This window comes from Calypte anna, chromosome 1 (genome assembly GCF_003957555.1).
Source record: "Calypte anna isolate BGI_N300 chromosome 1, bCalAnn1_v1.p, whole genome shotgun sequence".
Classification (NCBI taxonomy): Eukaryota; Metazoa; Chordata; class Aves; order Apodiformes; family Trochilidae; genus Calypte; species Calypte anna.
The window spans coordinates 42921089-42933202 of record NC_044244.1 but is presented as its reverse complement, the minus strand read 5'-3'; the positions used below and the strand labels follow the sequence as shown (position 1 = coordinate 42933202).

General features: G+C 38.6%; 1 protein-coding gene across 1 annotated transcript in view; it reads left to right on the top strand.

The window, feature by feature from the left end:
• Positions 1 to 211: 211 nt before the first annotated feature.
• The window catches only part of LRMP (lymphoid restricted membrane protein), a 37339-nt gene continuing 25436 nt past the window's right edge, over positions 212 to 12114 (top strand). The window contains 14 exon segments of the mRNA XM_030469569.1: positions 212 to 806; positions 1720 to 1830; positions 2575 to 2755; positions 2976 to 3052; positions 3134 to 3212; positions 4064 to 4222; positions 5418 to 5535; positions 6882 to 6932; positions 8008 to 8085; positions 8614 to 8670; positions 9931 to 9990; positions 10103 to 10167; positions 10256 to 10355; positions 11922 to 12053. Coding sequence (XP_030325429.1) covers positions 212 to 806; positions 1720 to 1830; positions 2575 to 2755; positions 2976 to 3052; positions 3134 to 3212; positions 4064 to 4222; positions 5418 to 5535; positions 6882 to 6932; positions 8008 to 8085; positions 8614 to 8670; positions 9931 to 9990; positions 10103 to 10167; positions 10256 to 10355; positions 11922 to 12053 — 1863 coding nt within the window.

Genomic DNA, 12114 nt, shown 5'->3' with positions numbered 1-12114 from the left:
TGATTTCCATCACTTCTGTTTCCATTGTGACTAAAGGTTTCTGTCACAGTTGGTATGTGAACCAAGGATTTTTCAAATCACTTGAAATCAAAGCTCCAAAGTGTCTACTGAAGGGGAAAATATCACAGAGGATAGGTGCATATTGATCATCCTGACTCTTATATTTTCTCCCTATTCTTTCCAGATACTTTGCAGAAGAGGTGAACTGATAATGTCTTCAAAACATGGAACTAAGAAGAGGCATCATAACCCCGTGGACAGTATATGCAGAAAGATCAAGTCTATCCAAATGATGGACCAAGTCTCTAACCCTGCTTTGCAGATACCAAAATTTCAGTCCCAGGACTTTGACAGCCCACAGTGCAACGTCAAAAAAAATCTAGAAGAAATACTGAAGAAAAGAACTCGTAGAATTCATAGTAGTACTGGCCCACATTTAATCAGTCCAAGTGCTGATGGTATTTTCTCTGCAGACTTGCAGTTGCTGTCACCTTGTATCAGGCATATCACTGAGTTCTGTTCTGCAAATGCAACATATTCAATCATTAGGAGTGAAGACAGATCCAGCAACTCGTGGGTACCAGTATGCACTGTGGAGGACTATTCTCCAGCCTACTTCAGGTCCAGAGAGGCCAACACCCAGAGCAAACAGAGTGCTTTATCAAGTATTAAATCTAAATATATGCCTTGTGAGCAGAAGTACCTTACATCAAGTCCAAACTTATATTTCTTCACATCTGAAAAAAAGCCAGAAAGTGCCATGATCCCATCTCCCTTGCCAAAGAGATAATCTTTCAATGAAAGAGGTAAAAGCCTTGGTAAAAAGACCCCTCCAAAATCCTAAACATTCAAATGTACAGCTTACACAGATGACGTTTATTTACTACTTAAGTTACTACTGTTATATTTTAGAATCACTCAAGTTCAATAAGACTACAAAAAGAGCTGAGTAATTTTTTAACTTTTCTTTAAAAAATAGTAACCTGAATGTAAAAAGTGAAGCAATAATAAGCGCCATCAAAAACTCCTTCAGATTTACTAATTCCTTTTTTTTTTTTTTTTTTTTTTTTTGGAAAAGAGATTTGACTTTTAATTTAGTCTGTCTTTGAGAGAAAAATTTATGCGAGTTTGAGTGTGTTTTTTGTTTGGATTCTATGGGCTGTTTTGGGTTTTTTACGTATTGTTTTCTTAATCTGACTATGGTCAGATATATCTGGAGAAATAGGGAAATATATCTGGAGAGAAAGGGAAAAAATTGCTTGCCTCTAAAAATGTTCTGGTTTATGTGTTTACTTGATGCAAAAGAGTAGCCAGAGTTGTCAAAAATGCAGGTGTGGAAGTAGATGCATAAACTGGTTCCAAAGTCAAGAAGCTCCAGCTTGGAGAAGTTGCTAGTGTTATTTGGCAGCAAAAGCTCGGTTTTGTTGTGGGGGGACCTGGTTTCTTGGTTTAGTATTTTGGCTTATTTCTTATTATTATTTTAAAAGAATTAAATTATTTAAAAATATTTAATTGTTTTAATTATTTTTTAAAAAGATAAAGTGTTATTTTAGCTTTGGTATTCTGTGTGCTTATGCTATGACAAACATAATGCAGTTGCAAACTGTGGTGCCTGAAAGTTCCTATGAATAAATAAAGATAACAATAACAGAATAACAAAATATTCTGAATAACAAAACAGAATAACAAAAATAACAGAATAACAAAACTTCTCTATAGGACAGAAGCAGTCACTGTGGTACAAAGCTGAGAACATGTATGATGTGAGCTTGATCTGTGAAGAAGACCTACTGACCACTATCTTCTATGCATGTGATTTAGATCATACAGGTTTGCTCATGACTTTCTTTTTTATTACTCCAGTTTATTCTCCTCTAAACAAATTTTCAAGGCCTAGTGTGTGTTACAACTCCTGAGCCATGCTAATCTGTGTCTGATGAGCTCCCTGAGGTGGCTGTATGGTGGCAGATGCAGAACAAACATCTGTGCTCCTTTTGTGTGGTGTCTTCCCTCCTCCTCCCCCCCCTCAGCTGATTTTGCTGTATTTTAGTGCAGAGGAATTAGAGGTGCAACATGCAATCGACTTTAAAAAGAAATTACTTTATTTCGTAAGCTTTTTCTTGTTAAAAAAGAGAACTTTGGGAAATTTTGGAGCAAGAGAATTCCTCTGAGTTCCATCTCAAACATGAATAAATAAAATGTGGTAGTGAAAGGAGTCATCCAGCAGAGCAAGGTAATGACAGCCACAAGGTTTGCCCAACTTGATGAGACCTAAAAGTAAAGCATAGTAAAAAAAAAAAGTAGTGAAAAAAAAAAAAGCATAGTAAATGTGCCAGGTTTGCTCTTATTAAACTGAAATCCACAAAACTAGTAAAGTGGACTTGCACACTCCTGTATTAGATAGCTGCTCCTCTCCAAGTCACATTGGAACTACAGGGATCAGTTGTTTTTCTACAGCTCTTGGGGGCAATTGAAAACACACTGGTGCAGATTAGTTGCATGTCCTTTCACAGCTTTCCAGAACAGCCTACTAGACTTCAGAGTCTGAAACGTGGATCCCTGTGTCTATTTCAGGAAAAGTAGCAGTTTCCAAGATAGTTGATTATTTGAGACATACAACAAGTCGGGAATCAGAAGACAGTGGTCTTGAAGATCTGTTCAACATGCTTGACCCAGATAAGAAAGATGTCTCTGTGGACCTGAAAACATATCATGCCATCATGAAGGAGTGGATTGAAGACTGTAAGAGAAAATGGTAACAGCTTTTTATCAATCTATGTCATAAAAGCCTCTGTGAAGACAGGAGAGTAGAACATTGTCCTGGGGCTTGTGCCTTCCATATGATGGAACAAAGATGGTATCAGGACATTGTGATCACTGGGTGGGTTTTGGCTGAAAGCTTTTAAGTCTTACAAAATTGGTAAGCAAGCCAGTATAATACTGATTTTATAGCCCTTGGTGCTCTGTTGCTTCAGGGAAGATGATGCCACTGAGGAACCAGCTGCAGGCATGGAAGATCTGGAGCTGCAAGCGCATAAGAACACCTCTGATGGTGCGGACCATCTTATTCTTTTATTCAGGAAAACAATGTTTTCTTGCTCTATAATGAAACACACCCCCCCCTTTTTTCCAGCAAAAAAGACACATGTCCGGATGAATGTTACATCAGGAAGCTTGGAGGCCTTTGGGGGTGATGTGTCTAGAGGAGACATGTAAGTCTATTCAAGTAATTCTTTCTCAGAATTTAGTACTCCTAGTTTTTGATTAGTTGAACAATTCCTAGAACCACAGTTTCAGAAAACTGGCTTGGTAGAGTTTCTATTGCTGACCTCATTTTGCAGTAGCTTTAGAGGATACCATGTTCTTCTTCACAGTTTCTGCTCAAGCCTAAAAACAAACCATGAATTTTTCCTACTGATACCTTGGTTCTTCTTGTGTCCGTTTGCCTTTCCAGTTCCATGTGTTTTTCTGTTTCTCTTCTCTTATTAACTCGTTCCTTCTCTCCCCAAATTCTCAGGTAAATTACAATAGAAATTATAATCTAAAAATCTGGACCTTAGTTTTGTTTGGCTTTTTATTTTTTGCACATGGCTCTGACTTGGATTCTGTTACTAGCAGAACACTTCATAAACACCAGAAGTTTAAAAGATGACTAGGCAGAAAATGCAGAAGTTAAAAATTTTTAGATCTGTTTTCTGATGTTTTCCATCTGGTGATGCACCACCAGTACTTTTATGCTAAGAGGTGATTAACAAAGGCTTGAGATACTGTCATGCAGATGTCCAGATGTAGCACATGTCTGGTGGTATACTCCAGTTGCAGGAAGCATTCTAAAAGGTGCTTTAAAACAAAGCAGTTCCTGGTGTCCATAGACTTAGAACTGATGGGCAGATCAGATATCTCTGTGCAGAACAAATCACTGTACAAATCACAGCATTACAAGTCCTCTGTGGGCTCTCCTCTCACCTCTCTATCAGTGCAGCCTGCCATTAGGATTTTTAAAAAGTCTAAATTAGATCAAATCACCTTTCTCAATCTTTCCTGACTTTTATTACTGGAACAGGGAGACTTCTGACTTGATAATCTGTGTGGCAGACCTGCAGTACAACAACCAGAAGCTTCAGGAAGAGAACAACAAGCTGAAGCTCACACTGGAAGCTGTGGATGAGACCAACAATAAGCTATTGGCAGATAATGAGGCTCTACGTCAACAAATAAAAAGGTGGGAGACCCTGATGGCACCAGGGTCCTATGTAATGGCTATGGGCAGACCTATCTTATTCCAAGTGGTCCAGCCTTGTTTTATGCTTTTTAGCATCATCGGTGCCTTGTGACAGCAACTTTCTTGACTTAATGTAGTATCTGTAAGGTTAAACCATCTTGCCTGATTGTGCTCTTCTGTGCCTCCTGATTGTTATCAAATCAGTCATTTATCTTATAGCCTGGCTCTTGCAGCATGAGGTGCTGGGCAAAAATCTTAGTGTGAGCCAAGATCAAAAAGACAAGCAAAATAAATTAAAATTAAATTAAATTAAAATAAAATAAAATTAAATTAAAAAAACAATAATGATAATTTTAAAATTATTATAGGCTTCTAATCCTAAACTAAACACTTGCTGACAAGCAGAGGGGGTATAAGAACATAAGGGCCATTTTGCTAGGTCCTTGAGGAACTGGAGTGATTTGTCTCACTGGCTTAGGTTGTTGCAGGCTGAGGATCCATCAGTGCCATGGCAAAGAGTGACTTACAGTGAGTTCACAATACTCATTTGACTCAATGAATTCAAATGGGATGTAGTTGCTGAGTGCCAAACCATTCTCAGTATCTTCTGGGCAGACTGAGGCAAGAGTCCTGCAGCAGAGCTGTCATGGGATGTATGCCCTCTGGTTGAACTCTGGGGTGCTCTGAGCCTAAAGCTAGAGAGGAAAGGGCTTTGCCCTGGTGGTTAAATATATTTTGTGTAAGGTATTGGATCAGGATAAGAAAACTATGCAAAACTGATCCTTGAAAACTGAACTGAGATGACTTTTTCATAACTGCTAACAATGAAGTATTGTAAAGATGAGTTTGAGCTCAGGTAACCTGATATATTTGACTGTAGTAAGCTAGACTGTTAGGTGGATGCACATAAAAGCATGTTATCTTGGATGCTATGTTTGCCTGGGGTTTCAACCCTTTCTGTGAGAGCAGAAGGGGTAAGTCCATGAGCCTTGCAGGAGGAAAAATCCATGAGCTTTTGCTTACTGGACAAAAATGAAGGGCTTAAACTTGCTCTTCTGTTAAATATCTGTGCCAAAGACTAAGTCCCTGGTGACTTCTGAAAATACTCTTTTTGGTATTTCAAGACCATCTCAATAACACACGTAACTCACTGAAGATTTTTCTGGATTTATTTCCCCCCCCCCCCCTCATACAGCATCCAGCATTCTGTGCTGAAAGCCAAGTCACTGGAAGAAGAACTAGAAGAAGCAAAAGCCAACCTGAACCTGTCAGAAGAGAAGAGACAAGAGATTCTCTGCCAGAATAAACAGCTAGTAGGTGCCCTCATTTCTGAGACTTTTTGTGAATGTTTGAAATGTGATCTATCTGTGTTATAAAAATACTGAATTTTTTGCATGGAAGTCTCTTTTAACTATTGTCAGTTACAATGAAGAAAGCAAAAGGGACAGTCTTGCATATAATTACTATTAAGGGAAGAGCTCTGAAGTGCTGAGTGCTGTCATCTTTGAAGTTGTTGGTGGTCTGGTGGAAACCCACACAACTTTTCTCCAATCAGCAGACACATGAGACCTGGTTCAGAGGTCCCCAAAAGAGAACCATTCTCCAAAATATCTCTAGGTTACTGTCAATGTCCATGTGGCCTGGCAGATATGATAAGGGCTTATCAGGAACCTGGTCACTCTAAAGTGACAGCTGGAAGCCAGATGTGTCTCAGAGGGCATGAGCTGCCTACATGAGAGGATATGAATTGCACCCCAGCTGTCTGAGTAGCAGAACCTGTGTGGTTGTAGGAGATGTAAAGCAGTCTGATAACCAAGCTGATGTGGCTGCAGCTTTAGCAGCTGTTTCCAGATCAGAAGCTTTCTGCAGAATATAGGTTTGTGTTACTACCACATGTGCTGTTCACACTACAGTGCTGTGTCTGCATCTTGCCGTGTGAGAGTAGCTCTAAATTGGTGTCCCATAACTCTGTGCACTGCTAATGATGAGTATTTAGAAATCAAAAAAGTCTTCCATGCTGAGCAAGAACACGAGATTTAAATTTTTTGTGTTATCCTACTGCAGTGTGTGTATATTTTTGTGTTGCTTTAATATGAGATGAAATGCATAATTATCCTCGCAAGAAGGAGGTGGGGTGGGAGAGAGAAATATTATTAGAAGCTTTGCAGTTGTGCTTTTAAGTCCCTAGGTTACTCTTCCCTATGCTGTGGAGGAAACAAGGGGAATACTACTACCTTTCCTTATGCCTGATAGAAAAAAAAAAAAAAGTGTAGTGTAGCACACAGGCTTTCCAGATTTGTCTTAGCTTAAATAAGAGCATAACAAGACTTGCTCACTCTAGCCTTGAGTACCCTCCTTTCTATTATCTAATGGTCTGAGTTCTCTGATTTGAAATTACTGTGTCAAACCCTTCAGCTGAGGGTTCCTGAGGCGGACCCAGCCACAGCACTCCGCTTTTTGCTATATTCTCTGAAGCAAAGGAATGCAACACCACAGCTTCATATTGGGTGATGGATGTGTTGCTTTTTGGTCTGTTGCTTTTTGGCTTAGCTTGATTTTGAATATTGAACCTGACATGCTAAAACCAACCTTTTTATCCTTTCTTTTTTTTTCCTTTGTTGTTGTTGTTGGTTCTGGTTTTTTTTATAAACCTGATCAGGAAAAAGAAACTCAGTCTCTCATCATGAAAATTACTTCTCTTCAGGAAGAGGTAAAATAAATAATGGTGTTACAAGTATGTGTTATCTAGTTTAAAAGCTTGCTTCATGAAGAAATGAAATGTTTGCCAGACTTTGAAGCCTGACATGCTGCTAATTAGGTTATCAGCATATCTTACATTTTACAAGCATGACTTACCATAAAGCTTTCTATCTTGAAGCTGCACTGTGCTTCAGACTTTCCATTTGCTGGATAAGTAAGGATATGAGACTCATAAAGTATGGGGGACAAACAGATTTTTTTTCCACTCTTTTTCAAAGCTTTAGAGCCAAATTCCAACTATTTCTGGTTAATACAACTATAAGTATACAAGCTCTCTATTGAAGCAATTTCCATCTAATATATTTTCATTTCATATTTACTGCTTTATGACCCAAAGGAGGAGCCCTGTACAGAGCTACACCTCAAATACAAGGTGGCTGAGGGCTCTGCTCACACATGGCTCCATTGACCCTGGGCAAGGGCCTACAGAAGACTGGTAGAGAATTTACTGCTAATGGAGCTGTATCTCTAGGCACCCTTTTTTCTTTCTTAAACAAGCCCATTTTTCAGGTGTAATATGTTTCAATACTTGCTTGCAGTCTGGATATTAGACTGTTTAGGGTGAAACAGAAGCAGGTTAAATCATATAGTAATGAAAAGAAGTACCTCATGGCTTCAGGAATATTTTATCTGCTATAGAAACTTGGTAGTCATTGCTCTTTGCATGTTTACCATGCTCAAGATTTACTCTTTTCAAAAAATTTGGAATTCTAAGCAGAATTATACTGCATCTTTCAAAAAACAATTCCATGGTGTGCCAGTCCAAAACTTATCTTTAGCATTCCAGGTCTGATAGTGCTTATAAATCATGTTTTGAGATTTTTCTTTTAAGTGTACTGGAGAAATGGGAGACAAAGTAGCAGGAACAGTTTTGGTGGGGCAAGAACATACATTGTATGTGTATAAGTGCTGGTGGTGCTTCAGAGTAGGCAGCAGCTTGGGGGTGGAGATGTCATTTCGCTTGGTTTCTTCAAGAAGAAGCTGTCAATCCATTCAGCTGTGCCTAAACATTGTTTCTTGTTCAGAATATTAGGAATAGCATGGATGCTGACGGACTTCAACAGAAGATTTTGGAGCTAACTAAAAATGCAGCAGAGCTTCAAGTAAGCCTTTCAGCTCTAGGAGGAAAAAAAGGACAGCCTATAGTTAACTTCGGTCTATTTTGGTGAATTTTTTTTACTTCTGGAAGGTAGACAGAACTTGTCTGTATTAAAGAACTGCAGCACAATCAGAGCCTGGACAGTGCCATAGCTTTGTCTAAGAAATCTGCTCTGTGGAGGCTAAGAACTGGGCACAGTTTCACTCTTTCTTCTGAGCCAAAATTTTCATAAACATTTCCCCCCTATATGAGAAAATATATTGAGAAGTCATGTTTTGGCTGATGTTGTTGATATTAGCCTAGGTAGACAAGAGGCAAGAAAAGTGACTGTGAAAGCTGAAAATGTTTTCACTTCTAGCTGCATGCAAGATTTTAACTTTGAGCACACCAGGCAAAGTATCAAAAGAATATCTTGATTTTTCTAAGCAAGGAATGTTCATACCCTTTTTCCCTTTTAAGCAGGAGATAGAAACAAGCTTGTATTACAGTGCATACTGATGACTGGATTATTTTTGATCTTTTCACTCTTTAGATCCAAGTACATGTCTATGAGGGCACTCTGGTGAATAAAGAAGCAAGTCTGATCCAGGTTGGTTGCTTTTACTTCATTCCCATCTTGACTGAAAAGACTGGCTGGGGTGATTTGTAATAAGGCAAGGCAATAGTTTTTGCTGTGGGACTTTCATTTCTACTGTTCTCACACTACAGAACCCAATCCTATAAATGGCTCCAAAGTAGGCGAGATCTGCTTGAGGACCTGATTATGAGTCAGCATAATGAAAGGTTTCAGGATTTTGCTCTTCTTAGAAAAAATGAAAAACACCACACAAAAAACTCTCTCAACCTCAAAAAAACCCAAACAAAAAAACTACTCCCCACCTTCCCCAACAAACACACACACATAAACAAAAAACCTATCTTAAAACTTCAGAATAATATACGGAAACTTCTAAAGACTTTCTTCAACAGCTGGTAAAATGTACATGCTGAAGATCTTTCCCTTCATATCTTTTACTTTAATTGCTTAATTTTTGTGCCAAACTAGAAATGGTGAATCAGAGCCCAAAGGAAAAGGAAATTTTTCTTTTCTTATTACTGAGGTGTAATATCCTAGGTTTTGTTGCAGAGTGAATATTTCTGATGTCTTCAGACTTGTATTTTATTTTAGAAAACAAAGAAACATGACTATGTAAGGCAGTTGGCATTCTCTAGATTAGTTACTTTTGTAAATAGCCTTTGATTATAATGGCACAACATGACTGAAGCCAATTACTAGTTTGTGATGCTAAGGAAGCTACTAAGGTTACTAACTCCTCAGACTTACCATAAGGAGTAATACGTTCTCTCTCAGACCTTCTATGAAGTGGTGTTTCATTTGCAAACCAGTACGCTCTGTTCTTTCACCATGAAAACTATTAAGAGTAAAGTCAGAACACTGCAACTTGTTTTAAGGGTCAGTTGGGCTTAATCCATGGAAGGCATAATGCAGTCCAAGTTTTCAGCTGGAACTAGAGTGTTTCTGTCTAGTTTAATCTGCTGCTGCTGCTACAGAACCAGGAAAGTAATAAATTAAAATGTAGTGACTGGCAAGAGTTTTTCTATGTCCTTATTAAGGTCTTTTGAGTGCTTGATGTTAATCAATGTGCAAGGTGACTGTATCTTTCAAATTTGCAGCTTTGTTATATAATTAGGTTGTTGCTTACATCTAAATCCTATAGCTTACTGCCACAAAGTAGGACTAAGTATAGTGTTACTTTTGTTACCAAGCATCCTATCTGTAAGTATTACAAATGCACCTGAGTGTGCTTGTTGTTGGGTTGTGTTCTTCAAGGGTTCTTTTTCTCTGCAGAAAGAACAGGACATCAAAGAGCTGAAGTTAACCATTGTGGAGTATTCCTCAATAATAGAGGTATGGGATGGAGTTTAGTTTTTTTTTAACTATATGAGGGGAAAGCATGCATATCCTATGCCTATTCTGCACCCCAAGCTAACACTCTAACCAGGTCTGATGTACATTTTAGACTTTGCGGGCAGATAAAAATAAGCTTCTGGAGAACATGCAACACATGCAGCAAGAGCTGATCTCGTGAGTATTGTGAACAAATCCTAGGAAATACAGTTCATTGGAATTGAAAAGGGCTGACATTTAATTTTATTGTTGTTATTTCTTTTAGAAATGGGTTGAGTTTCCCACTGTTGTATAAATTTAACAGTAATATTCCTGAAGGGACGAATTCACTGCTCTGTGAACTGGAGCTTGCTCAGTCTTCTGAGGTATGAATCAGTTCTTTACTTAATGTCATTCCAGTTGTCTTGCATCACTAAAGGAAGAACAAAGCTCATTCCCTGTAGATCACAAGATAACCCTGGAATTCAGAGCCCTTAGTTCTAGCACGAAAGCGTAGAATGTAATGGTTACAATATTGTCCCAAGTATGTTGGAGCAAGTCCAAACAAAAGCAAATAAAATACTCAGAGGGTCTAAAAACTGAGGCCTAAAAAGTAAATCTGGAAAACCTAGGGTCATGTATTTAGCTGACAGAAGAACAGACTGATAGAAGATAAGTTTTCAAATATAGAAAAGGCTACTATATTGAGGAAAGTCAGTGTTTCTTCTTGTGCTGCCTACACCAGACATGAACAATGGTTTTCAACTGCAGGAGAAAGTTCTGTTTTGTTGAACTCCATTGTAGTAAAAAAAAATTAATCATCAGAGTAAGCAGAATGACAAGGCTGTTGAGTTTTCATCCAATTTATTCTTTAGAAACTCTGTAGGTACTGTTTGCTTGCCCCTCAGCAGATACAATGAAGCCTGATCTTTAGAAGTTCTCTCCAGCTTTTTTCTTTTTTTACCCATGAGGTCTTTGGATAGTGACTCAGGAGGACAGGAGAGCCATCCTTCTGATGTCTGGCATAGGCTGACAAAACTTTAGTACTGCAGTTGAGCCTCTTGCTTTGGGGTCCTGGTGTCCCTTATGTCCTCTGCAGAACACAGGGCAGGTGGTTTGGTGACTTTGGGGATCTACACTTTTGATCAGACACTTCACGTGACACTGGAAGTTTGTTCTCTAATGTACTGTTCTTGGAGTTTTTCAGCATCCCATTTGAGATCCAGAAAAAAAATTACTTGCATGTACAGTTGATTTTTTTGGTTCAGTTTCTCAGAGCTATTCTCTGCCCATTTCCATAATGACATTCCATGGAGTCTCATCCTTCCTAGCAGGTCTGTCTTCCCTTCAGGTGCAAGCTGTACAGCAGAGCTGATAAAAAACTTGCTATTGCAGTGATTTTTCTTGTTAGGCCTTCACCTTTCTGCTACTTGCTTATGTATGTGGTGCATTTATAACAAAAAGAAAAATAATAAATCTGCTAATGGACTTAAAGCTAGAGGCCCAGAAACGAGATGCCTACCTGACTAGGCAGCCCTGTTTCAAAGGTAATGTATTGTCCCCTGCTGCAGCTCCCCACAGCCACAGTGACTCACTCTCTGTTTACCTCTCAGATGCAGCATTGAGACATGATTCATCAGATTGGTAAAACCTTTTCTGAACAAAGATAACTAATTACTGACTTCCTCTTGTCTACTCCTGGCATGAAAATTTACAGTGGATCACTCAGTAGCTTGGCTGGCTTTTCTTTTTTTTTTTTTTTTTTTTTTTTTAAACAATCCTCATGACGTGATGGTTTTGAAAAGCTTTTACAGACTTCAGGTTTCAGTAACTCTGACCTTCTGGTAAATACAATGCAGGGATACTTAAAAAAATTTTTTAAATGTCACTGATGCTGGTTTGTAATAAGGAGATGTCAAAATAAGCTAGCTGGCTCTTCCATCTCTTCAAAGATTAGCAAGACTGAATGGACATCCCTGGATGAAACACTGGACCATGAAGTGCTTCTTTTACTTCAGGGACCTGAGTATGCAGGAGAAAAATTTAAGACTATCATGCAAAGCCTGGTCAGTGGCAGAGCTTATGTAAAGAAGAATGGGGTCTCCTATCAGCCTTTCAGTTAAAGTTTCTCCAAGCATTTGATAA